The sequence below is a fragment of the Phodopus roborovskii genome, unplaced genomic scaffold, assembly GCF_943737965.1.
Source record: "Phodopus roborovskii unplaced genomic scaffold, PHOROB, whole genome shotgun sequence".
In the NCBI taxonomy this organism is placed as follows: Eukaryota; Metazoa; Chordata; class Mammalia; order Rodentia; family Cricetidae; genus Phodopus; species Phodopus roborovskii.
In genome coordinates, this window is record NW_026126540.1 from 24,025,314 (window position 1) to 24,049,369 (window position 24,056).

Below are 24,056 nucleotides of genomic sequence, written 5' to 3' on the forward strand. Positions count from 1 at the left end.
GGACATGGCTGTGGCACATTCTTCTCCTCACTACCTGCCTCATGCACACACAATAATGAGTACACTTTTTTTTTTTTTTTTGGCAACAGCTTAAAAATATTTTTTAGAGAAAAATATTTTTTAGATTTACTTATTTTATGTATATGAGTGTTTGGCTCACATATATGTCTGTGTACCACACACATGTCTAATTCCTGAAGAGGTCAGAAGAACACATTGGACCCCCTGGAACTTGAATACAGACGATTGTAAACCACTATATGAGTGATGGGAATTGACATACTTTCCTCCTCTGTAAGAGTAACATGCACGTTTAACTGCTGAGCCACCTCTTAAGTCCCAAAATAAATAAACGTTTATTTTATTAATTATTACTATTTTCAGGGCTACATGCTCTGGCTATCTTGAAACTCACCCTGTAGAAAAGGCTGGTCTTGAACTCAGAGATTCTCCTGCCTTTGCTAGAAGTAAAGGCATGAGCCACTACACCCGGCTTAAAGATTTATTTTATTTTAAATTATGTGTATGTGTGTATATATGCCTGAGTGTGCAATGCCCCAGAGACCAAAAGAGATCAGCTGAACTCCAGTCCCTGCAAGAGCAATGCATGCTTTTAACTTCTAAGCCATCTCTGAGATAGCTTTCCAGTCCTAATTAAAAACAAAACAAAACAACAACAACAACAAAAAGAAAAAAAAAAACTAAAGGCAAACCTAATCCATGATAGTAGAAATCCAGAAATCCTTTCTGAGGTCATAAATTATTGTTTTCAGTATTTCACTACCTGCAGGGACAGGATATGTAGACCAGGCTGACATTGAACTCACAAATCCTCCTGCAGCTGCCTTCTAGGTGCTGAAATTAAAAGCGTGTTCCACCATACTCCGCCAAAATATTCCTTTTGAAAAATTTTTCTGTTGAATTTATTTATGTTGTTTTTATGAGTGTCACCACACCCAGAGCACACATAATGAGGTAGGAAGACAATATGCAGAAGTCGCCGCTCTCTTCTACATGGGTCTCAGCAGTCTGTACCTGCTGAGCCACCTTGCAGACCCAATAAAATATTGCGTATTTTAATCTAGATGGGGTTAGGTGACTTGGAAGAAATACAGGCCTACAAAAGTAAACAATACATCAGTACTTGTCAGAATCGCATAACACAGGGAATTGGGGAGGATCGGGAAGGGGAAATACATGATCAAAATATATTCAATAAAAAACTATATATCAATAATAATATCTAAGGAATAATTGTGGCAAATAAAACTCAGTTATCCCTGATATTTTTCATGGGGGTAAAATTATGTTTTCAGGTGAGATGACACACGAATGAAATGCGGGAACTTGGGAGGGAGGCTGAAGACGAGGAGGTTGCTGAGAGGACAGCTTGGCAAGCCGGGGTGATCAAGCAAGGCCCTGTATGGAAAAAGTAAAACCAAAGGTAGCTGGAGAAGAAAAAGTAATTATGTCTCTTATTGTGGAATAGTTAAGTTTATCAAAACGACGCTCATAGCACAAAAAAAATGTAGTCTCCGATAGCAGAGGATGGTTTCGATCCATCGACCTCTGGGTTATGGGCCCAGCACGCTTCCGCTGCGCCACTCTGCTACCTACTACTAGAGCATGTCCTTGTTCCCATAGAAGACCTTTACCAGATCACAGTCCTAATTCTGAACGCCCCCTATCGTCAGGGGAGGAAATTGCCTTCATCCCGCTCTCTCTTTCTATTGGTTGGCTCTTTATAGGGCGTTTTTCATTGGTTGCTGAATTAACCAATAGTCACAAGGAACGGAACGAGGCGGGAGCCTATCGCGCCGGCGTTTGTTGGGACTCCCTGTGGCAGACGCTTCTTTGCCGACCTGATTTTTCCAGGGAAAAGGCGGTTGAGTGGCCTCCATTGTTCAGGATTAAGCGGGCCATGAGGTAATTGGACTGAGGTGCTGGAAGTTTCCTCCAGAAACCTCGGGAGGGCGGGCTGAAATGGAGGCGGAGGACGAAGGGCTTGTATCTGGGCGGCTGGCGGAAAACAGGCCGGCGAGAGTGGAGTTGGAGGAGGCTGGTGGAGGCGGGGAATCGGGCCTGGAGGGGGCTGGGCCCAGCATGGGAGCTGGTTTAGCACCTAGGTCTGGGCATATTGTAGAGGAGTCTCTTCACGGACCTAAAAGAGCATCCTCGGTGTGCAGTGAGAAGGCTGGAGCGCTGCGCATTTTCCTAGTGCTTACTGTTTGACCAATAGCACATGCCTGGTAACTGTTAAACGCTGCGTTAATGGAAGAGAAGTCACTTTATTCTGGCAGTTAGGATTGGCGTGCATCAGGTCATGGGTTAGTAGGAGTGTGTGTGTCAGGGTCTTAATCTCGTGTTTTCCTGATGTGAGCTTTGATAAAATCCAGAATTAGAAGGCGGGTGTACTGTCGCACGCCGCAATCACAGCAGTTCGGAGGTAAGGCAACATGACCGGGAGTTCTAGGGCAGCCAGGAGTACATAAGACCCTGTCTCAAAAACAAAAGGGGGAAAAATACAGAATTAAGACGTCGAGGGGGTGGGGCTGGGCACCGTTTGGAATTAGGGAAAAGTGACTTCAGTAGTTAGAATCGGTTGAGGTAAGTCAAATTAAAATAACATGGCTGGTATGATGGAGAGGATTTTCAGCGAGGTGAAAGTAAAATGTATGTATTTTTAGGGGCGACAGAGGACGCGGTCGTGGTGGGCGCTTTGGTTCCAGAGGAGGCCCTGGAGGAGGGTGAGTGTGGCTGTTTGCATCTTTGCCCTGATTTGTTTCAGTCATCTAAATAAGGGTTTGGAGTGGATTGTTGTACTTGATTTGTGAAGGTCATGTGAAGCATTTCTTTTCCTAATGTCCTGCTAAGTAACTTTGGCCTTTTGCTAAGACTGATGCAGCTCTAAAGCTCTCTAATTCTTAAAAGATAAAGTTGATGAACTGTGTACCTCTCACTTGCTTTCTGTTTGAATAATTTTGGATTGTTTTCGTGTTTCAGGTTCAGGCCCTTTGTGCCCCACATCCCTTTTGATTTCTATTTGGTGAGTATTTGGCTTTGGGGTGACTTTTTGACCTTTTCTGCCCACTGCACAGAAACGGAGCCCAGAATGTCCTTGTGAATGAAATCACAAGGTTTGGAGTAGATTCATACATGAATGGATGTAGTATTTTGTTTGAGACAGGGTCTTTCTCTGTATGCCTGGCTGACTGCAAATGTTCCATCCTCCTGCCTCAGCCTCCTGAATGCAGGGACTATAGTCATGCACTGTCACATCTGGCTTAATTTTTATTTATTTAGTTTGAGTGCTAGGGATTTGAACCTAGGCCTTTAGCCTAGTTTTATTATTGCTATATTTATTTATTACACACATATAGATATATAATATGGCTCTATTAGTAGACATAGGTTTGATTCCCAGGACTAATATCACAGTGTACCTCTCTCTGTAACTCTAGTTCCAGAGGATCTTGTGTCTCTGTTGACTTTCACAGGCTCCCAAACACAGGTGCACATACATACTCTAAAGCACTCACATATACACCATAAATAAATAAATATTGAAAAACAAAACAATTGGTCAGCCAGTCTTCAAAGTGACTGAAACCCCAGGAATGGAAAGCTTAAGGTTCAAGGTCAACTTGGGCTACTCTAGTATACTGTCTCAGCGAAAAGAAAACAGTATAAACGTGGCAGGGAAAGATAATTCCTTTAGTTTGATGATAATATTTGATTATAATATAAATAATTTTAAGATTTAATGTTATTTTGTTTTTCGAGATAGGGTTTCTCTGTGTAGCTTTGGAGCCTGTCCTGGAACTAGCTAGCTCTTGTAGATCAGGTTGGTCTCAAATTTACAGATATCCTTCTGCCTCTGCCTCCCAAATGCTGGGACTAAAGGCTGGTACCACCGAGAATTTAATTAATTTTGAGACAGTGCCTGCATATATAACTGTGTCTGGCCTGGAACGTACAGGAATCTCCCTGCCTCTGCCTCCTGAGTTGCTGAGGGTGTGTGCTATCACACATGGTAGATCCTCCCCACCCCCCAGGGTCTCTCTGTGTAGCTTTGGCTGTCCTGGAACTCACTCAGAAGATCAGGCTGGCCTCAAACTACAGATCTGCCTTTTTCTGCCTTGCTTCCCCTCCTCCCCCCAATGCTGGGATTAAAGGTATGAACCAACACTGCTTGGCCACAGTGGATTATTTTTATTTCCTGTGTATGTGTGTAACCCCCTTGTATGCCAGGTTCATTTGGAGGCTAGAAGAGGTTGTCAGATGTTGTGAGCTGCCATGTGTGTGCTAGGAACCTGGGCCTCTGCAAGGTCACCTAGTATTCTTATCTGCTGTGTCATCTCCTGACTCTGGGTTATTTCTTTTTAATAAAAGGGTAATGAGAACATGGGCCGGTGGTGTAGCTCATTTGATAGAGTGTTTGCCTAGTATGTACAGAGCCCTGACGACATATCAAGTATGGTGGTACACACCTGTAATCCAAGCATATAGGAGGCAGAGGGAGGAGGATAAGTTTAATGTCAACATCAGCTACATAGCAAGTTCAGGTGAGCCTAATGATACAATAGACCCTGTATCAAAAATAAATAACAAAACAGAACAGAACAAGGTAATGAGAACTTGGATTAGTTTCTTCCTATTTATATTTGGACTTGAATATCTGAAGGAGTTAAAAGCCAGTGTTGCAAGCTGGGTGTAACAGCTCTGAAATGGAGTAGATGGAAAAACAGAATCAAATTTACAATTTTGTGTGGGGGATGAGGGGTGAGGTTATTGTAAAGATTTATGTGTGAGTGTATGTATGTGTGTGCATATGTGCACCATACATGGTACCAGTAGAGGCTGAAGAAGGAGTCAGATTCCTTGGAACTGAAGTTACAGGTGGTTGTGAGCCTTATGTGGGTATTGCAAATTGAACCTGGACCCTCTTTAAGACTAGCCAGTGGTCTTAACTGTTGAGCCATCTCTCCAGGCCTCCTCCCTTTTTTGGTGGTGGTAGTGGGGCAAGGTTTCTCTGTAGCCCTGTTTCCTGGCTGTCCTGCTTAGAGCTCTCTGTGGATCAGGCCGACCTTGATCTCACAGAGATCTGTCTCCAGAGTGCAGGGATTAAAGGCATGTACCACCACACCTGACCTAGTCCCTATTTTTATTATTATTATTAAAGTGATTTTATTTATATAGGGCATTAGTGTTTTGCCTGTATTCGTATCTGTGCAAGGGTGTCAGATCCTCTGGAATTGCAGGTTATTGTCAGGTGCCATGTGCTGGGAATTAGACCCAGGTCCTTTGGAAGAGCAGCCAGTGCTCTTAACCACAGAGCCATCTCTTCGGCCCTCCTATTTTTATTTTATTTTATTTTTTTGAGACAGGGTTTCTCTGTGTAACAGCTCTGGCTGTCCTGGAACTAGTTCTGTAGACCAGGCTGGCCTTGAATTCACAAAGATCTGCCTGCCTCTGCCTTTCAAGTGCTGGGATTAAAGTTGTGAGCAGGCCACTATCACCTGTTTATTTTTTAAATATTGTTTTTATAGCTGTGTTGTGGTGGTGCACGCCTTTGAACCTAGTCCCAGGACAGGCTCCAAAGCTACACAGAAGCCCTGTCTCAGAAAAACAAAAACAAAAAATAGTTTTTATAGCTGGGCAGTGGTGGTGCATGGTGCCTTTAATCCCAGCACTCAGGAGACAGAGGCAGGAAGATCTCTGAGTTCAAGGCCAGCCAGGACTACACAGAGAAAAATCCAGTCTAAAAAAACCAAGTAGTAGTAATAGTAAATGTTTTTATTACATTTGTCATCACATGTACACCACATGTGTGGAGATCAGAGGACTACTTGCAGGATTTGGTTCTCTGTGTGGGACCCACAAATTGATAACCCCGGGCCTTTAAGTCAAGCCATCTCACTGGGTCTTGTTTATATATTTTTGAGATCAGGTCTCAGGTAGCCCAGGCTGGTGCTGAACTGTTGATTCTCCTGCCTCTATCTTGAACATGCTGGAAGTATATAATGTGTGTGTGTGTGTGTGTGTGTTTTTTTTTTTTTTTTTTTTTTTCTCTTTTGAGAATCAGAAAAAAAAAATCTATATATTATTTTTGGTAAATAACAAGTTTAATTTCTGGTTTAGTGTGAAATGGCTTTTCCTCGGGTCAAGCCCGCACCTGATGAAACGTCCTTCAGTGAAGCCTTGCTGAAGAGGAATCAGGACCTTGCCCCCAATTCTGCAGAGCAGGTATGTTCTTTCCTGAGTCTGTGCTAAGGCCCCAAGAGTTAAGAGTTGTACTGGAGAGATGGCTCAGAGGTTAAGAGCACTTGCTGTTCTTACAGAGGACCTGGGTTCTGTTCCAGCACCCACATGAAAGCTCACAGCTGTCTGTAAGTCTAGTTCCAGAAGGTCTAATACCATCACATAGATATACATATAGGCAAAACACCACTGTGCCTGTGACATTTAAAAAAAAAAAAGAAGTGTTGTGCTGTTGCCTAGGATTGTAAGCCAGTGGTAGACCACTTACCTAGCACACTTGAGGGTCTGGGTTTCATTCCCATCAAGAGTGTTTTCAGAGCCCAAATTCTTCCTGTGTTAATTATTCATCACCTTCTTACTGTAGGTGAAGAGTCTAGTGATGTTATAAACAGATTAAATATATGTTGTTTTGTGTAATTTTTGGCCTTAGGGTATTTTTGCTTTGTGATATGTTTTCAGGCTTCTATCCTTTCTTTGGTGACAAAAATAAACAATGTGATTGACAACTTGATTGTGGCTCCAGGGACATTTGAAGTGGTGAGTTTTTGATGAATTAATCCTAAGTAAGAGCACCCTTGGTGGTATGGAAATTTTCTTGCCCTTTGCCTGTCAATCTTTCAGTTGTCTGTTATCCACTTCAAAGCCTAAAATGGAAAATTACAGAGGTATTCTGGAACTCTTGATCTTGAGGACGAAATTTGTGTCACTGATCTAGTCATATGTGGTTCTCTGGGGTATGTAATTTTTTTGTCATGGCTGCTTCTACATCTGGGTAGTAAGAAGCTGCTGAAGATAGTTTTGTGGGGACTTAACACCTTTGTTTTTCTAAACTAACCTCAAATCCCTTTATCAACAGCAAATTGAAGAAGTCCGACAGGTTGGATCATATAAAAAGGGGACAATGACTACAGGACACAATGTAGCTGACTTGGTGGTAATACTAAAGATCCTGCCAACATGTGAGTGTATCTCTTCTCTTTTTCTGTTGGGGATGGGTCATGGTGTTAGCCCTGTTAGCCTGTTTTGGGACTCATGAGAGGATTGGTTCCCTCAGAAGGTTTGAGTTTGCTCTGAATATCTATGCAGTGGTGTAAGGAGTAAGGTTTTTCCGCCTGCCGCCAGTCTTGTCCCGCCGCTGTGCCAGCCCCAAATAACGCACAGAGACTCTGTATTTGATATTATGCTGTTGGCCCATTACTTGTTTCTTATTGGCTAGCTCTGTCTTAATTATTAACCTATTTCTATGTATTTCTACGTGGTCTTTCCAGTGAGAGCCGGCTGGCGGTTCTGCCTTCTCCAGACTCTCCATCTTGACTCCTCCTTACTACTTCCTCTTTCCTCCTTGTCTCCTAGTCCCTCCTATCTTTTCTATTGGCCAACAGTGCTTTATTCATTAACCAGCATGAGAAACATTTACAGAATGACATATCCCATCATCTCCTCTTTTCTGTCTAAATAAAAAGAATGGTTTTAACCTTAACATAGCAAAATATATAACACAACAGTTATCAAGTAAGAATCACAGTTAACAATATTTAGTCCATTAACATTTAGCAAGATTAAAAGAAACTATTCTATCATCTATCCTATATTTGTGAGTCTAAAGTCCTATATGTAACTTATCTCTAAGCTTAACTAAGGAAAACTATAACCATAACCATCTGTCTTCAACTCCTTCAAAGACCACAGAAGGATAATATATAAACTCTAGAAATGATAGAGACACCTTGCCTTGTCAGTCACCTGAAGTTCTTCTGTAATCTTCCATCTTCAGCCCATAGGCCATAGTGTGTCTAGCAGACTCTTCACCAAAGTAGGAAACTTAAACTGTCTTCTTGTATTGGCAGTTTGTCAGTCATTTTTCTCTGTGTCCTGCAGAATGTCTGGCAGACTCTTCCATGAAGCAGGAACTCTGTAGCAATGTCCATCTTGTATCAGCAGTCACTTTTCTGTGGGTCCTGCATGTCCAGTTTATACCTCATAAAGTCAAATAGTCCAGGCAAGAGCAGTATCTTGTCCAAATGGCTAGTCTTGCCATATTGGAAGTAAACTTCACAACACGTTTCTTCAAGGTCCATCTTCCTTTCTGACACCGGTGGTGTTGCCAGGAGCAGTTGTGCCTCATTGTCATGAAAAACACTAAGCCATATTCTGTAGGTCTTTGAAAGGTTTGAAGAATGTTTATCCATCTCAAATATATCTCTGTATATCTTGAAAACCTAACTTAACTTGACTATCATAGGTAACTATCTATAATCTGCTAAATTTTACATTACATTTTTAATGAGCTATATAAACACAATACCTAAACAAGAGAAGTATACATATCACAAAATTGACCATAAATTTTTATCAATAAATGAAAATCCATTCCAAAACAAAGTATTTATATCCATACCATAATCCCTTTTTTACCTTTAAAAAGATTTTGCTGTGATCATTAACCATTTATAACCAACCCCATTAAATGAAAACATTTATAAACAATATTTGGGAATTTGGGCGTCATTCTTTCCAAACTACTTTTTGCTGGTAAGGGGCGCTGTCATTGGGGATCCTAAGAAGACGCAGAAATCCTGGCTGTAGTCTGCAAGGCTACTTTGTCCAAGCTGTTTTGAACATTGGATCACCAGTGACTCTGTTTCAGGGGGTCTGGTTTGATCAAACCACATTAGTCTGGAAGGAATCCACAACTTTTTATTTTCTGTGGAAACAAAAATAGAAATCCTTTCCCCCCAGTAACAGTTGTTTCCTCAGCAGTCAAACGATATAATGACAATATAATGCCATACAGTATACAGATTCTCTCTGAGCTTTTCATTTTTATGTGTCTTTATTATTACTCTCTTTCTATTTCTTAATTTTTTTTTTTGAGACAGGGTTTCACTGTGTAACTTATCTGTCCTGGAATTCACTCTGCATACCAGGTTTACTTTGCAAATCACAGAGATCTACTTGCCTCTGTCTCTGGAGTGCTGGGATTAAAGGTGTGTGCCACCACACCCAGTCCCCTTTGTCTTTTTAAAACCATTTTATCTTTTTTTTTTTTCCATGTCTACATATATTTTAAAACACAATGTAAACCTTTAGAGGTTTTTCTTAATAAATATGAGTCTGTCTTTACTGTAAATGTTTATCTTTTTCTGGCCACGCGTCTTTTATCTGGCAAACAACAACATTGCTGAAATGAAAGTCATTGTTGTTTCTGCCTTGGTTTATCAAAGATGGCGGCGGCTATTTTACCGCCAGCAGTGAGAGTTATGCTCACTGCCTTGGTCTGCATGCTGCCTGCTTGGAGATGTGGTCATTGCCATTGCAAGCTCTCATACACACACTTTTAAGAAGCAGTGCTTCTTAAAAGCCTTGAGGTTTTTTGCCGCTTATGCTGAGTCAGGAACCTTCCCTTTAAGGAGCCACGGAAATATCTGCTTGTCTCTCGCAAAGCAGAGTCCAACCGAGAAAAATGCTGCTACCAAGAAACCTTGCTTGTCTCTGTTTTTTGTTTATAAAACCTTTTTTTTTAAGCTTTTGTTAAATTTTAAGTGGAAGTTCTTATTAGCCACAGTGGCATCAGCAGCTGGGCTTATAAAGTCATGTCCTTATAAGTCAGTTTAGCAGGAGTCTCAGCCCACCCTTTTTTTTAAAGATTTTTATAGATTGATTTGTTACGGATACAGTACTCTTCCTGCAGGCCAGAAGAGGGCACCAGGTCCCATTATAAATGGTTGTGAGCCACCATGTGGTTGCTATGAATTGAACTCAGAACCTCTGGAAGAACAGCTAGTGCTCCAGCCCTTTATTTTATTTCTATTAGTGTTAATGCTTGTATGAATGTTATGCATACTATGTACATGCCTGGTGCTCACAGAGGTCAAAAGAGGGCTTTGGATCCCTTGGAACTGGAATTATACATGGTTGTGAGCCCCAAATGGGTGTTGGGAACTGAACCCAGGTCTTCTACAAGAGGAACAAGTACTCTGAAACCTCTCCAGCTCCTCCAGCCCACTTTCCTAAACATTGAGGTTAGATTTAGGGCTAGTAATAATTAAAGCCCAGACTTATTTATTTATTTATTTATTTATTTATTCACTTGTGTGTATGTGTATGTGAGGAAGGAAAATAGTAAATTTATTATTTATTTTGATTTGTTTGAGGCAGGGTTTCACTATATATATAGCTCTGGTCATCCTGGAATTCACTATAGACTAGGCTGGCCTCCAACTTAGAGATCTGCTTGCCTTTGCCTCTGAGTGTTGGTATTAATGTAGTTTACAACTACATCAGGCTCTTTGGTTTTCTTAATTTTTACTTTTAAATGCAATTGGAGTGATAAAGGGACAAACTGCAGTGCATGTCTAGAAGTTATGGCCAATACTGGAGTCCACATTCATCAATTGGAATCAGTTTTGCTCCCTGTGAGACATTGGTTGTGTCTTCTAGAGACATCTGATTATCTCAACCAGGGAGTGGGCCAGGTATGCTCATGAACACCTAGAAAACCTAAGACAGACTCTGTCCTCACCGAAGAGAATTACCCAGCCCACATGTCCTCAGTGACCTGCACTGACCTGTATACTCTGCTGTAGAAAGAAGACATGTAAACTGGGCAGTGGTGGTATACAACTTTAATCCCAGTATTTGGGAGGCAGAGGCAGCCAGACCTCTTGAGTTTGGTCTACATAGTGAGTTCCAGGACAGCCAAGGCTACACAGGGAAACAAAAAAATAAAAAAAGAGTAAAAAGCAAGAAAGTAAAAAGATATATATATATATACACATATACATACATACATACATACCTGGGGATTCTTGTTGCTGAGACTTCTAGGCAAGAGTGTTCATTCTAGTTGAATAATCTTCAGTCTGTGGGGTAGAAATGGAAATACTAATTTGTTTACTGATAGAAGAAATCTACACAAAATACTTTACTATAACAGTCACTCTGTCTTTTTTTTTCCCAAATCTAGTGGAAGCTGTTGCTGCCCTGGGGAACAAAGTCGTGGAAAGCCTGCGAGCGCAGGACCCCTCAGAAGGTTTGAGTTTGCCCTGAATATCTATGCAGTATCAATAGCAGCTGGGCTTATAAACAGTCAGGTCCATATAAGTCAGAGTTTAGCGGGAGTCTTAGGTATTCAGTTTATTTTCTTTTATTATGAAGGGTGGGTTATGAGACAGAGACTTACATTGCCCAGGCTGGCCTTGAATTACATTTCTCCTGCCTCAGCCTTCCAAGCATACACCACTGAATTCTGATTTCTGTTTTAAAACTCTGTAATTCAGAAATAACCCTTAGCGTGAATTTGCATATATGTGTGTGTGGTGTTGAGGTTGAACATAGTGCCTCATATACGCTTAGGTGATCAGTCAGCCACTGAGCTTCATCTCCATGCCTCGTCTCTTCACATTGTTCTGTGCCTCTCCCTCCCCTACCTTTTGAGATTGGTTATCATCTCAGTTGGTCTCGTACTCCTGATGATCTTGCTGCAACCTTCCAATCATGCTATAAGCTTTTATTGATTTTCTTTTGGTGCTTGTAATCCCAGCACCTGGGAGGCATAAGCAGAGTATTTGGAGTTTGAGACCAGCCTTTACTACACATACATACCTATACATTTTGTCCCCAAAATTAAATAACCCATTGTCAGAAAGCCTACCTGTTAAACCAGGTGTGGCACACCTATAACCCCATCATTTGAGAAGCCAGGGCAGGAGGATTGTTAATTTAAAGCCAACCTGAACTGTATACACAGTAATAAGTATATAGTTGGTAGGGTACATGTTTAGCATGTGTGAAGTTCTGAGATCAGTACTCAGCATTACATGCATCAGATTTGGTGGCACATGCTTACACGTGCTTAGACTAGTGAGGTAGAAGAAGGAGAATCAGCAGTTCAAAGTCATCCTTGGCTACATAGTAAGTTGGAAGACAGCCTGAGCCAAATGAAATCTCAAAACCAAAACGGGTCAGCAAGGTGGCATAGTGGGTGAAGGTACTTGCCAACAAGCCTGATGACCTGAGCTTGTTCCCTGGGCCTACATGCCAAAAGTAAAGAACTGATCCCTGAAGGTTGTTCTTTGGCCTCTACAAGTGCGTGAGAGTGCCCACTCACACACCCTTTAAGTAAATATAATAATAAAAGCAAAACAGTGCAGATATGTGTTACATATTTTGATTATTTTGTTCTTTTAGTTTTGACTATGCTGACTAATGAAACTGGCTTTGAAATTAGCTCTTCTGATGCCACAGTGAAAATTCTTATTACAACAGTGCCACCCAATCTCCGAAAACTGGATCCAGAACTCCATTGTAAGTCTTCTCCTTTCCCCATTTGTGGTAGAGGACAGCCAAAGCTTTGATGCTCTCTGGAAATTTTAGTATTAATTATGAAGGAATTGTACTTTCTCCCTAATTTGCAAATAGTTTTACTAGCTTCCTAGTGAGATTTTCAAAGCCTTAAAAAATATTGTAGAAGAAAAAACTTGAAAAAGATAAAAAATGAAAAGTATAAATACTTGTGAAGAGAAATAGATTATTGGGAAAGATTTGGCTTGGGAGGAACAACAGTGTTTGGACACTCCTGGACGTGTATTGGGATTGAATTTATTGCACTTAGAAACATTTCTTAGCCTGTTGTACTTGTCTTCAGTGGACATCAAGGTGTTGCAGAGCGCCTTAGCAGCCATCCGGCATGCCCGCTGGTTTGAAGAAAATGCTTCTCAGTCCACGTGAGTCTCCCTGGTTATATATTCGCACAAGGTAACATTTCCTGAGGAGTGTAGTGGTTCTGGCCTTTGATCTAGCCATCTTGAATAACAGTACATGCCCCAGCTTCCTCTGACAGAAGTTTCAGATGTGATGTCTGGGTTTTGATTTTTACCTAACAAGACTGAAGGAGAACATGTTAATATTTTAGTGTGTGTGTGTGTGTGTGTGTGTGTGTGTGTGTGTGTGTATGCATGTGTACACAGACCATACACAGGTCAGTCATGTGTGGTCTCAGGACAACTTTAAGGAGTTCTCTCCTGTCATGTGATTCTCAGGGATTGAACTCAGGTTTGTCAGACTTAAGAACAAATGCCTTTCTCTGCTGAGCCAGCTGGTGGGCACTGTGTATGTAGTTCTCTAAATAGTATCTTTGACTTATAAGTGTGGAAATACCAGTATGGTGTTATTACCTCTAACCTATGGGTTTCTTACATTCAGAGTTAAAGTTCTCATCAGATTGCTGAAGGACTTGAGGATTCGTTTTCCTGGCTTTGAGCCTCTCACACCCTGGATCCTTGACCTTCTTGTAAGTTTGAAAAAAAAAAAAGAGCAGCTAAGGATGTAGCAGGGTAGTAGAGTGTCTAGTATGTGATAGGTCCCTGGTGCAATCACCAGTACTGCAAAAAGGAACAGGGTACAATTGGAGTCACTCTATATATTTATTGTTTTGTTTTTTGAGACAGGGTTTATCTATATAATAAATAGCTCTGGATGTTATTGAACTAGCTCTGTAGATCAGGCTGGCCTTGAACTCAGATTTGCGTGCCTCTGCCTCCCAAGTGCTGGGATTAAAGGCATGTGCTACCACTGCCTGGAGCCTATTTAGTTTTAAGACAGTAGTTGTCTGTGTAGCTCTTGCTGTCGAGGAACGAAGTCTATAGACCAGGATGGCTTTGAACTCAGATTTGCCTGCCTCTGCCTCCAGAGTACTTGGATTAAAAGGATGTGCCTCCATACCTTGGTTTTATTCTTAAACCCACCAACATTAGGAACAATGAGGCTCGGCAGGCTGCAGCAGGTTCATTTGGAATTCAGGAGTAGTCTGTGACTTAGGGAGACCCTGTCTTAAAGACACAGCACAGTTTAGTGGGAACAGTCTAAGAAGATGGGAAGTTTACTCTTCGTTTAGGTTCTAGTACTCAGTGAAAGTGCTTTGTGCTTTCATTACTGCTGTCAGCTCATCATTGTAGCTAGTTTTCCTTATTACCTGAGGTTTTAGTTTGTCTGAACATAGAATTGCCAGTTGGTAGCACACCTATTAGACTTAATTCTCTTCCAGGGACACTATGCTGTGATGAATAACCCCACCAGACAGCCTTTGGCCCTGAATGTGGCATACAGGTAGGTAGAGCATACTTCTTTGGGTTTGGGTTGTAAGCTGTTTTGCGTGCTTTCTAAGTGTCTTTGTGTTCTAGGCGCTGCTTGCAGATTCTGGCTGCAGGACTGTTTCTGCCAGGGTCAGTGGGCATTACTGACCCCTGTGAGAGTGGCAACTTCAGGGTACACACAGTGATGACCCTAGAACAGCAGGTATTAAGACAGCCATGTAGTGAGTGGGATTCTGGCCAGGAGTTACACAAAGTGGGAATGGGGATTTTCAAAGACTGGATGACCTTGAGGTTAAAAATTGTCTTCATCTCTTTGACATGGTTTAAGGGACGTATAGTACCTTTTTATTTTGGCTAATTTTACCCTCTTGTTCTTCAGGATATGGTCTGCTACACAGCTCAGACTCTGGTTCGAATTCTCTCCCATGGAGGCTTTAGGAAGATTCTTGGTCAGGAGGGAGATGCCAGCTGTAAGTTCTTCTGTGATATCCTCTGGTGTGGTCCAGGGGTTCTGGTCTATAGAGAGGCTGTATCTTCAGGTGCCCTAATATTTCTGGATATATCTTTCTTTATGGGCCTATTTATATGAAGTGGGTTTTATCTCTCCTAGATCTTGCTTCTGAAATATCTACCTGGGATGGGGTGATTGTGACACCTTCAGAAAAGGCTTATGAGAAGCCACCTGAGAAGAAGGAAGGAGAAGAGGAGGAGGAGAACACAGAAGAGCCACCCCAAGGAGAAGAAGAAGAAAGTATGGAGACTCAGGAGTGAACTTCTTTTACTCTTTTCTGCCCAAGGGAAAATGAACCTAAGCCAGTCGCCATGGGGCTTTATATGGTGGCATTTCTGTGGCATAAGGAAAGGAAGGAAAACAAACTGTAAAGAAAAGTATGTCATTCCACTGTTTTGAGAGCGGCTAAGCAGCTAGAAGTCTCCCATTTGTGACTGCATATGCCATCCGTCCATCTGAATGAAGCCACTTTCCCAATATTTAAACCTAACCACTCCCAACCAGTACTCTCTGTTGAAATGTTGTAAACTGTCAAGTGTCTGGGAATTTTTTTTTTTCTAAGAAAAATAATTAAAGTACTTACTAGCAAGGCTTTTGGTTTTATTTTTCCAATCTGTAGCAACCAGATTTTTTTTTTTTAAGAGACAGGGTTTCTCTGTAGCTTTGGAGCCTGTCCTAGAATTCACTCTGTAGACCAGGTTGGTCTCAAACACACAGAGATCTGCCTGCTTCTGCTTCCGAAGTGCTGGGATTAAAAGCTTGTGCCACCACTGCCTTCTATACACTTCATTTAGAATTGAAGTTGAGATTTCAATTTCAAACTGTGAATTAAAAATAATGGACTCCTGGAAACTTTGTATTTTTGAGAGCAAACTCACAATACATTTAAGGTTAATTTTCATGTAAGCGTGGCCTGGGAGACTGGTAAGACCCCTGGTTTTCTGCAGAGGATTAACTGAGCAACAAGACCATCCTAAATGTGTGTGAAACCATTCTACGAGCTAGATGCCTGGACAGAATAAAGGGATAAAAGAGAAGGCAGGCAGAATCACAGCAGTCCTGTCTCGGCCAGCATGAGATGGAGAAGCTTGATTACCACACATTGATCATGTCAGACAACAGGCTCAGAAACTATGACCATGACCTGAACCCGTTGAAACCATGAAGCAAAAATAAAACCTTTTTTTGTTCATTTGTTTAAATAACCAATGCGAGCATTTATTTAATAATGCTGAACAATGCTATTAACATAGTAGAGCCAGGGTAGTCAAGAGGATTTTTTTTTTTTTTTTTTTTTTTTTTTTTTTTAACCTTCACTTGCCTAAGTCCCCAACTGTAAACAAAGCAAGTAAAGACACAGGTCAAAAAATCTTGCCTGGGTCCAAGAAGACAGTAATACGAAGGTCAAAACTTTAGGCCTGGGAAGGATGGAACTCATTAGCTTTCTTTTAATTTTTTTGTCTTACAAAGACAGATGTTTTGACTTATCAATGTCTTTGTCTTATGTATGCACTGCTTAAAAAACCCAGAAGAGGTCAGTGAATCCTCTGGACCTGGAGTTCTAGATTGCTGAGTCACCATGTGGGTGCTGGGAACTGAACTCCATCATCTGGAAGAACAGCCAGTGTTCTTAAATCACTGAACCATCTCTCCAGCCCTTAAAATATACAGCTTTTAAAAAAAAAAAAAATCACAAAAGCTTATGGACTCCCAGCTGTGAAGGCCCTCTGCCCTTGACCCTTGAATTCTCACGTCTTTTGTTATGTTTTGATGAATCTGGAAAGGTCATAACCATGAAACTGGTGTAGCACAGAGGGAGGAGTGGAAGTATACTTTCTGCACTAGATCTCTAGTGTGTTTTGAATTTCCTACATGATGCCAAACCTACTTAACATTCTCTGGGGGGGAAAATGTATAGTCTTGAGCCAGGAACCCTGGCACATGCCTATAATCCCAGCATTCAGGAGGCAAGACAACCTGCTTGAGGCCAGCCTGGGCTACATACTGAGACCTTATCTCAAACAAAACCCAAAAGGTAGAGGCTTATTCTTGGAAGCACAAGCTGTAATGGAGGTTCTGTAGGCAATAGTCCTGCAGTATGAATGTTTCTTGAGGCTGCTACATGAATAAGTACACAGTTCAAACAAACCAAAGGTCTACAGAAACTTTCCTGGAATCTTCTCATGTCTACCAAAGCAAGGCAGTGGAGAACAGTACTTGTACACTCAGGTCATAGGCCCAGCTTATTATTTGCTTGGAGAACCAGGAGGGTAAACTCCTGAATCCAGCATTGCTCTCCTTCGAGCTGTTTCCTTGGCAACACTGTGGTTTAACCGCCTTAGCCGTTCCTACAAAACAGGAAAATAGGGAATCTAAGGACTTCTGTAAAAGGTTTTACTTGAGTCAGTTAGGCTCTGAAAGATATCTTAGGCTTGGACTCCTTTTGGTGTTTTAGAGACAGGGTTTCTCGTACCAGCCCTGGCTGTCCTGGAACTAGCTCTGTAAACCAGGCCTTGAACTCACAGAGACCCACCTGCCTCTGCCTCCAACAGGATAAAGAACTGTTAGAAATTTTTTTTTTTTTTTTTTTTTGACCCAGGGTCTTGCTATGTAGCCCTAGCTGATCTGATAGTCCCTGTGTAGTTCAGGCTCTGCTCCAAGTCCCAGTCATCCTTCTTGCCTTAGCCCACCAAACACTGAAATTTCATTATGTGCTAGGAAATCTTCCTTTTTTTCTTTTTCATTACCTGAGCATTCTGTAAAATATTGTTGACCAAGACAACTCGTCGCCTGGCATTAAGCAGCTTCTTAACATAGGGGTCCAGATCCAGGGCCACCTTCTGATCCTCATTGATCCGGCAAAGTTCTGGGAAGAGGAAATGGGCAACCAACATCTAATGGCTCATTTTTTGTTCTTAGAGAATGTAAAAGAGGAATGGGATGAAAAATAGTCTTGCAGTCTTGTGTGACCATAGACACCTTCCCTTCTAAGATAGTCTAAGATAGACTCTGTCCTAAGATAGTCCCAGAAAAGAGTCTGTGGGTAGTTCTGATACTGAGGAAACCTAGCCTAAAGACTGGGAAACCAAAGCTTGTAAAAGTGAGTTCAAGGGTTCTAGGTATTCCGGTGCTCACTCACCTGTAGCTAGGTTGTCAATTTGTTCCCGGAGCTCTACCTGGCTTTCTCTGCAAAGAGGTACAAAGGCCTGCAACGGTCAGTGAATGGAAAGCGGGAAACTAATTCTACCTACTCCTCCAGGACTGGGACAAGCCAATCTCAACTTAAAGGGCTCATCTACGCCCTTGGGCCTCTTTTACCCAGCATCAACATCAGTTTCCCAGAAGAGTCTCTCATTCTCAAGAATTTATCTGGTATCTTCCTTTCGTGGCCCCGCCCATACAAAGCCAGTTCCAAAGGCCCCGCCCCCAGTCGTCCCGGTCCAGCACCTGACCGCGTGCACATGAGAGTCGAGCTGTTGCACAGCTGGTCTCAGGAACTCCAGAAGCCCCTCGGCAAAGAGGTCGCGGCCCGTGGGCCCAGCCACTGGCGTCCCTGCCCCTGACACGGCAGCGGAACCGGCCGCGGCCATCACGAACTGCCCTGACGCCCGCAGCCTGCCGCGAGGGCCGCTGGGAACTACGGCGTGCCGCTGTGCGCCGCGAGGGGGCGCTTAGGTATACAGTCAGTGCGGCAGTGGGATAGCTGGGAAATGGAGTCCTCAGAGAGCCCGGCGCGAGCATGGCCGGGTCTAGAGCCCCCTGGAAATTGTAGTTCTTTCGTGGGCAGGATCTAGAAGCCAGGAGCCCGCAGGAACCATGTTTTTGGGGAAAAAAAAATTATTTTATTTTTAGAGATAGTGTCTCTGTACATTGCACTGGCTGATTTGGTTCTATGTAGACCAGGCTGGCCTCGAACTTACTGAGATAAAGCTGGCCTTGAACTTACAGTTTCCCCTGCTTCTGCTTCCTGAGTGCTGGGATCAAAGGTTTGCTCCACCACCACCTGGAGGATTTTATATTTCTAAAGATTGTATTATTTATGTTATGTAGCTCAGGCTAGCCTTGAGCCCACAATCTTTCTATTGCAGTCTTTTTAGGACTGGAGTTACAGGCCTGTGCCATCATAACAAGCTTTAAAATTTTTGTGCTCTTTTTTTTTTTTTTTTTTTTTTTTTTTTTTAAGCTGGGGGGAGTTATGGGCAGGGCAGGATCTCCTGGGGTTTGAACCCAGGTCCTCATGATTGCTAGACAAATGTGCTGCTGAGCTATATCCCCATAATACCTTTTCCCCCACTCCCTTTTTATTTTGAGATACGGTTTCACTAAATTACCAGAGTGGACTTGAATTTGCTTTGTAGTTACATGCAGGACTTGAATATGTGATCCTCCTGATTCAGATACAGGCTAGTACCAGGTTGGGCTCCTAAGGACATTTCCAATTTAATTTTCAGTTTTGTTTCCTGTGTGTTCATGTGTAGTGTATGTAGATATCTGTGCCATGCATGGCATATGTGTAGAGGTCAGCATGTGAATTCCTGGCATTGCAGATCTGGCACCTTAACTTTCTTGGAACCATTTTGTTGGCCCTGCTTTGGATGTGTTTATGTGTATACATGATTGCAATGAGGGCAGGTGCCTAATGTTGGAGTTACAGGCAGTTGTAAGCTGCTTGACAAGGGTACGAGGACCCAAACACCAGTTCCCTGGAAAAGCATTATGTGCTCTTAACTGCCAAGCCACCCTCTAGCCCAATTGGTGTTTATTATTATTATTACTTTAAAACTGTGTATGTGTGTGTGCATGTGTGTATATGGGTACACATGACTGCAGGTGCACTTCGAGGTCAGAGGCATGAGATCCCTGGGAGCTTTGAGGCTAGAAGTGTTGGATTCCCTAGAGCTAGAGTTAACAGATGGTTATGAGCGTCCTGATGTAGGAACCCCTCTGGGGACTTCTGCAAGAGCAGTAAGATAAGAACTCTTAGCCAGACAGTGGTGGCGCATGCCTTTTTAATCCCAGCATTTTGGAGGCAGAGGCAGATGGATCTCTGTGAGTTTGGGGTCAGCCTGGTCTTCAAAGAGAGTTCCAGGACAGTCTCCAAACCTATCAAAAAAAAAAAAAAAAAAAAAAAAAAAAAAAAAGAACTCTTAACCACTGAGAATCTCACTAACCTCCCTCCACCCAAGAATATTTTTAATGGTATATACCTTAAAAAGGAATGGAATTAAGAATGAAATCCTGATACAGGCTCGCCATGGATGGCCCTTAATGACTTTTTTTTTTTTTTTTTTGAGACAAGGTTTTTCTGTGTAGCTTTGGAGCCTGCACTGGAACTCAGGCTGGCCTCAAACTCACAGAGATCTGCCTGCCTCTGCCTCCTGAGTGCTGGGATCAAAAGTGTGTGCCACCACCACTCAGTTCCTTAAGAACACTTCTGCTATACAAAATAATCCGACCTCCAAAGGATAAATATCACATAGTTTCACTTATATGGATGGCCAAATTCATAAGAGATAAAAATGTAGGATGGGGCTGAAGGTGTAGCTCCATGTGAAGGCACTTGTATAGTATGCCCAAGGCTCCTGGTTATCAACTGAGAAACAACAAAAGTAGAACTGGATTGGGAGGAGTGATGAATGGGATTGCTTGATGGGTAAAGTATCCCATCTTGGGAAGATACAATGTTACGCACTTGCTGCTAGTGAACTGTATATTTAAACATACTTAAAGTGAATCCTGTCATATACACTTCGTTTTGTTGAGGCAGGTCTCACTCTGTGGCCTTGGTTGACCTGGAACTCACAGAGATCAAGCATACAGGGAAAAAATAGATAAGCAGATACAAAGTCCTGTACCCCTTGTCTGAGGTACAGATATTGTTGAAGAGGACACAGATCAAGCTCACTGTAATGCCATGTTGGTGGACAGTGCTGGATCCTGCCCTCTGGAGTTCTGCTAGAGTGGTTTATGGGAGATGGCCCTCAGCATACTGCTGTAAAGCAGCTTGTGGACACTGGGTGCCACTGACTGTTCTACATCCCAGGACCTTGAATGTGGGAGAAGCCACCAGAGCTAGAAAGCAACATTTCCTTCTGAATGTTTTTCCAGCCTTCTCTGTCAGAGGGCAAAGGAAACATTCAAGAGTTCCAGAACTATTTTTACTGAGAAGACAAAAAGAGTTAGTGCAACATTGTGAGGGTGCCTTTCATTGTTTCACTGTGTATTCCTGGCTGGTCTGGAACTCCCTTTGTAGACCAGGTGGGCCTTGAACTCACAGAGATCCACCTGCCCCTCCCTTCCAAGTGCTGAGATGAAAGGCCTGCACCACCTCATCTGAACTATTTAGTTTTCTTAGAACTGTATCAACATGTTTACAAAGTATGAAAAGAGTACCTGAAATCAGGAGAGAGGAAGGGAGGAAAGGGCAGAGTTAGTGGCGAGTTGTACAAGAAAATGCAGAGACCATGATTGTCTAACATCCTGATAACCCTGTGGTCCTCCGCAAACTCACTTTTCTGTGGGTCCGTCTTTGATTTTTGTTTTCTCCATGGTGGTCCAGCATGGGCCGTTTGTGGTTTATCAGCCTTTTCACTTTTGAAATCTTCATGGTTCGTGTAGACTGCAGGGTGCTGGTTGATGGGGTGAGCTTGAGCAAGGTGTTCAACACCTGTGAAAGCAATCGTACCTGGTATGACTGCATGTGCCCAGACTGGATGTCAGTGATGGTGGGATACCATCAGTGTGGTTGCTACGCATTCATGAGACTTAGGCAGAGGGCTCTTAGGTACTGTTCATCAACTATCACAATGCCAGCAGCTTCTTACAGTCCTAAGTGGTGGAGGGGCTGGATCCTGGGTGACTTTGACTTCTTAGCCTCCGACTTGGGCCTCAGTTCTTTGATGTCACATTTCATTTTCTTCTTAACTTTTGACTCAAGAATCCTCTGTATTAGACCTACCCAGGGAAGCCACCTTCAGCCTGGACAGATACTCCCTACTCTTTCCAAGGAGAAGTCACTTAATTTTCACTGTCTACTAGGTAACCCCACTGCTCCCTAGCAACCTAAATCCAGTGCCTCTCCCCAATCATAGCAGGGATGACTCCTGAAGTCAGGCCTAGAGGTATAGACCACCACGACAGTGTATAAGTTGTATTTGCAGCTATGACAATAGTTCAGCTGACACACAGAAATTTCTGTAAGCAGGCTGGTGCACAGTGTACCCTGCTGATTAGCTGTGCTCTCATGGTCAACCCTCCCTTCTGCCTAGATTTCTAACCAGCTGGGTTGGTGCTATTGGATTCCAATGCTTCCAGCTCACTTCAAGCTCCCTCTTCTGACTTCACTTCCCCACCCCTTCAACAGTGGTTAGGCTGACTAGCTTTCTGTCTTGGTTGCCCCAAGGTAGGTGCATAAGGAAGCTTTGTAAAAATACTTGTGTTGGCTCAGGTAGCACAAAGTGCCCCGATCTGGAAGCCACCTGCACCCCATACTTCTCCTGGGTGAGACACTGTGCACTTGTGTAAGGGTAGGTGCACGAGAACGATGCCTCCTAACTTTACCCAAGGACTTCAGCATCAGACACCTTTGGCCTATTGTCCAATCCAAAGAACAAGGTTGGGGATAGTCTGGGCTTGCTCTTCCAGGAGGCCAGAGCTTTAAGGTACCCTATGTTTCAGTGGAGGAGCTGCAAGAGTTGTAGGGTGAGTGCTGGAAAAGGTTAAGCATAGCCAGTCAGGCAGCTTGTGGCTCTAGTTGCTTACTTGCTGAGTTATTCCTGGAGAGCAACCATCTGCTTGGGTGAAATCTTGGGTAATGCCAGGTCTCTTGCTAATCACAAAGGATAAGAATGAGGCTGTGGTCCTGGCCTTGTCTTCCCTCCTTCCCTGATCTGTTCTCAGCTCCCCTCCCCATCCCTTTAGAGAATGTTCTAGTGAATTTAAGGTCACAGGGCATTTTGGGACCCCTTCTCATCATACTTCCAGGAAGCTTTTCTTTCTTTTTATATTTATTTATTTTTTTATTTTACATATCGATCCCAGTTCCCTCTCCCTCTCTCCCATCACCCCCCCCCCACTCTACAAGGAGGGTGATGCCTTCCAGGAAGCTTTTCTATTGCATCACCTTCCCATGGATGTTGTCTTGGGCTGATAGGATTAAAAAGGTAAACACAAGTCAAAGATAATGAAGTGAATCCCAGTGTGGGCCTAAGGGGTTTTTGTGCCATCAGCACAGAGCCCACAGCTGTCATTTGGTCTGCTTTATCATATCCCTATATTCTTACAATACCCTGAGCTATGTGGTCAGCCTGGATCCCCAGCATGCTTGGTTGACTCACTAGCCAGATTGTGAAGGAGGTTGGAGCCTACCCAAGGAGTGGGGACCTCCATCCCTACCCCTACCCACTCTGCCATCTATAGTGAGCAAGAGGGTACCAGGGCCACTCCTCATCAGCATACCAACCTAAAGAACTGTAGAAACAAGAAAGGCATGGTGGCATGTGCCTGTAATCCCAACATTCAGGAGGGTGAGGCAGGACCATGAGTTTGAGGTCAGTTTATGCTATATCATTAAGAACTAATCATTAAGAACCAGGGGGTGGTGGTACACCCCTTTAATCCTTTATCCCAGGAGGTAGAGGCAGGCAGATCTCTGGGTTCAAGGCCAGTCTGGTCTAGGTGAGTTCCAGGATAGCCAGGGATGCAGAGTGAAACCTCATCTTGAAAAACAAAACAAAAATTAGCCTCAAAATACAAAACAGGAAGCAGAACCTCACACATCTAGATGTGGATTGCTAGTTAATAGAGTGGTGCTGGGTATGGGTACAGGACCAGAGTTCAGAGAATAGTATTCTCATGATGAAAATGTTTGCACATGAGGTTAAGGCAATGAAAATAAGGCTCAAATACTCTTGGATAGTGGAAAAACTGGGGCTTAAGTTGGGCAGGAAGAGAGGAGGTAAGTGGTCAGGTGAGGCCCTCAGACATTTTAGAGCCCTTGCCTCCTTAGGCCTGCCTTATACTGAGCCAGTCTGAATGAGGCTTATTTGCCAGTAAAATAGGCATTAGTGCTAAAAGCACCAAGACATTCAAGGGTGCTGCCTTAGGGCTCTTGCCATAGCAACTGGGTAGCTAGGATTTTGTCCGTTGTCTCATTTCCCACCAGGATTACGAATATGTGTGTGTGTGTGTGC

General features: G+C 42.9%; 2 protein-coding genes and 1 non-coding gene across 3 annotated transcripts; 1 reads left to right on the forward strand and 2 right to left on the reverse strand.

Moving 5' to 3' along the window:
* Positions 1-1,539: 1,539 nt before the first annotated feature.
* Trnam-cau (transfer RNA methionine (anticodon CAU)) lies at positions 1,540-1,611 on the reverse strand. Its single transcript has one exon. It is a non-coding gene; the product is annotated as a tRNA-Met (tRNA).
* A 186-nt stretch (positions 1,612-1,797) lies between these two features.
* On the forward strand, positions 1,798-15,456 carry Ilf2 (interleukin enhancer binding factor 2). Its single transcript, XM_051199501.1, has 14 exons — positions 1,798-1,926; positions 2,688-2,747; positions 3,004-3,046; positions 6,142-6,246; positions 6,721-6,798; positions 7,118-7,220; positions 11,228-11,293; positions 12,451-12,567; positions 12,908-12,986; positions 13,465-13,552; positions 14,306-14,367; positions 14,442-14,556; positions 14,734-14,824; positions 14,965-15,456. The coding sequence occupies exons 1-14, from the start codon at positions 1,922-1,924 to the stop codon at positions 15,123-15,125; spliced, it is 1,173 nt and encodes a 390-aa protein (XP_051055458.1). The 5' UTR covers positions 1,798-1,921; the 3' UTR covers positions 15,126-15,456.
* A 1,452-nt stretch (positions 15,457-16,908) lies between these two features.
* On the reverse strand, positions 16,909-18,503 carry Snapin (SNAP associated protein). The gene is made up of 4 exons (XM_051199502.1): positions 18,313-18,503; positions 18,005-18,051; positions 17,613-17,731; positions 16,909-17,213 (listed from the first exon to the last, which is right to left on the reverse strand). The coding sequence occupies exons 1-4, from the start codon at positions 18,453-18,455 to the stop codon at positions 17,112-17,114; spliced, it is 411 nt and encodes a 136-aa protein (XP_051055459.1). The 5' UTR covers positions 18,456-18,503; the 3' UTR covers positions 16,909-17,111.
* Between the last annotated feature and the right edge of the window lie 5,553 nt (positions 18,504-24,056).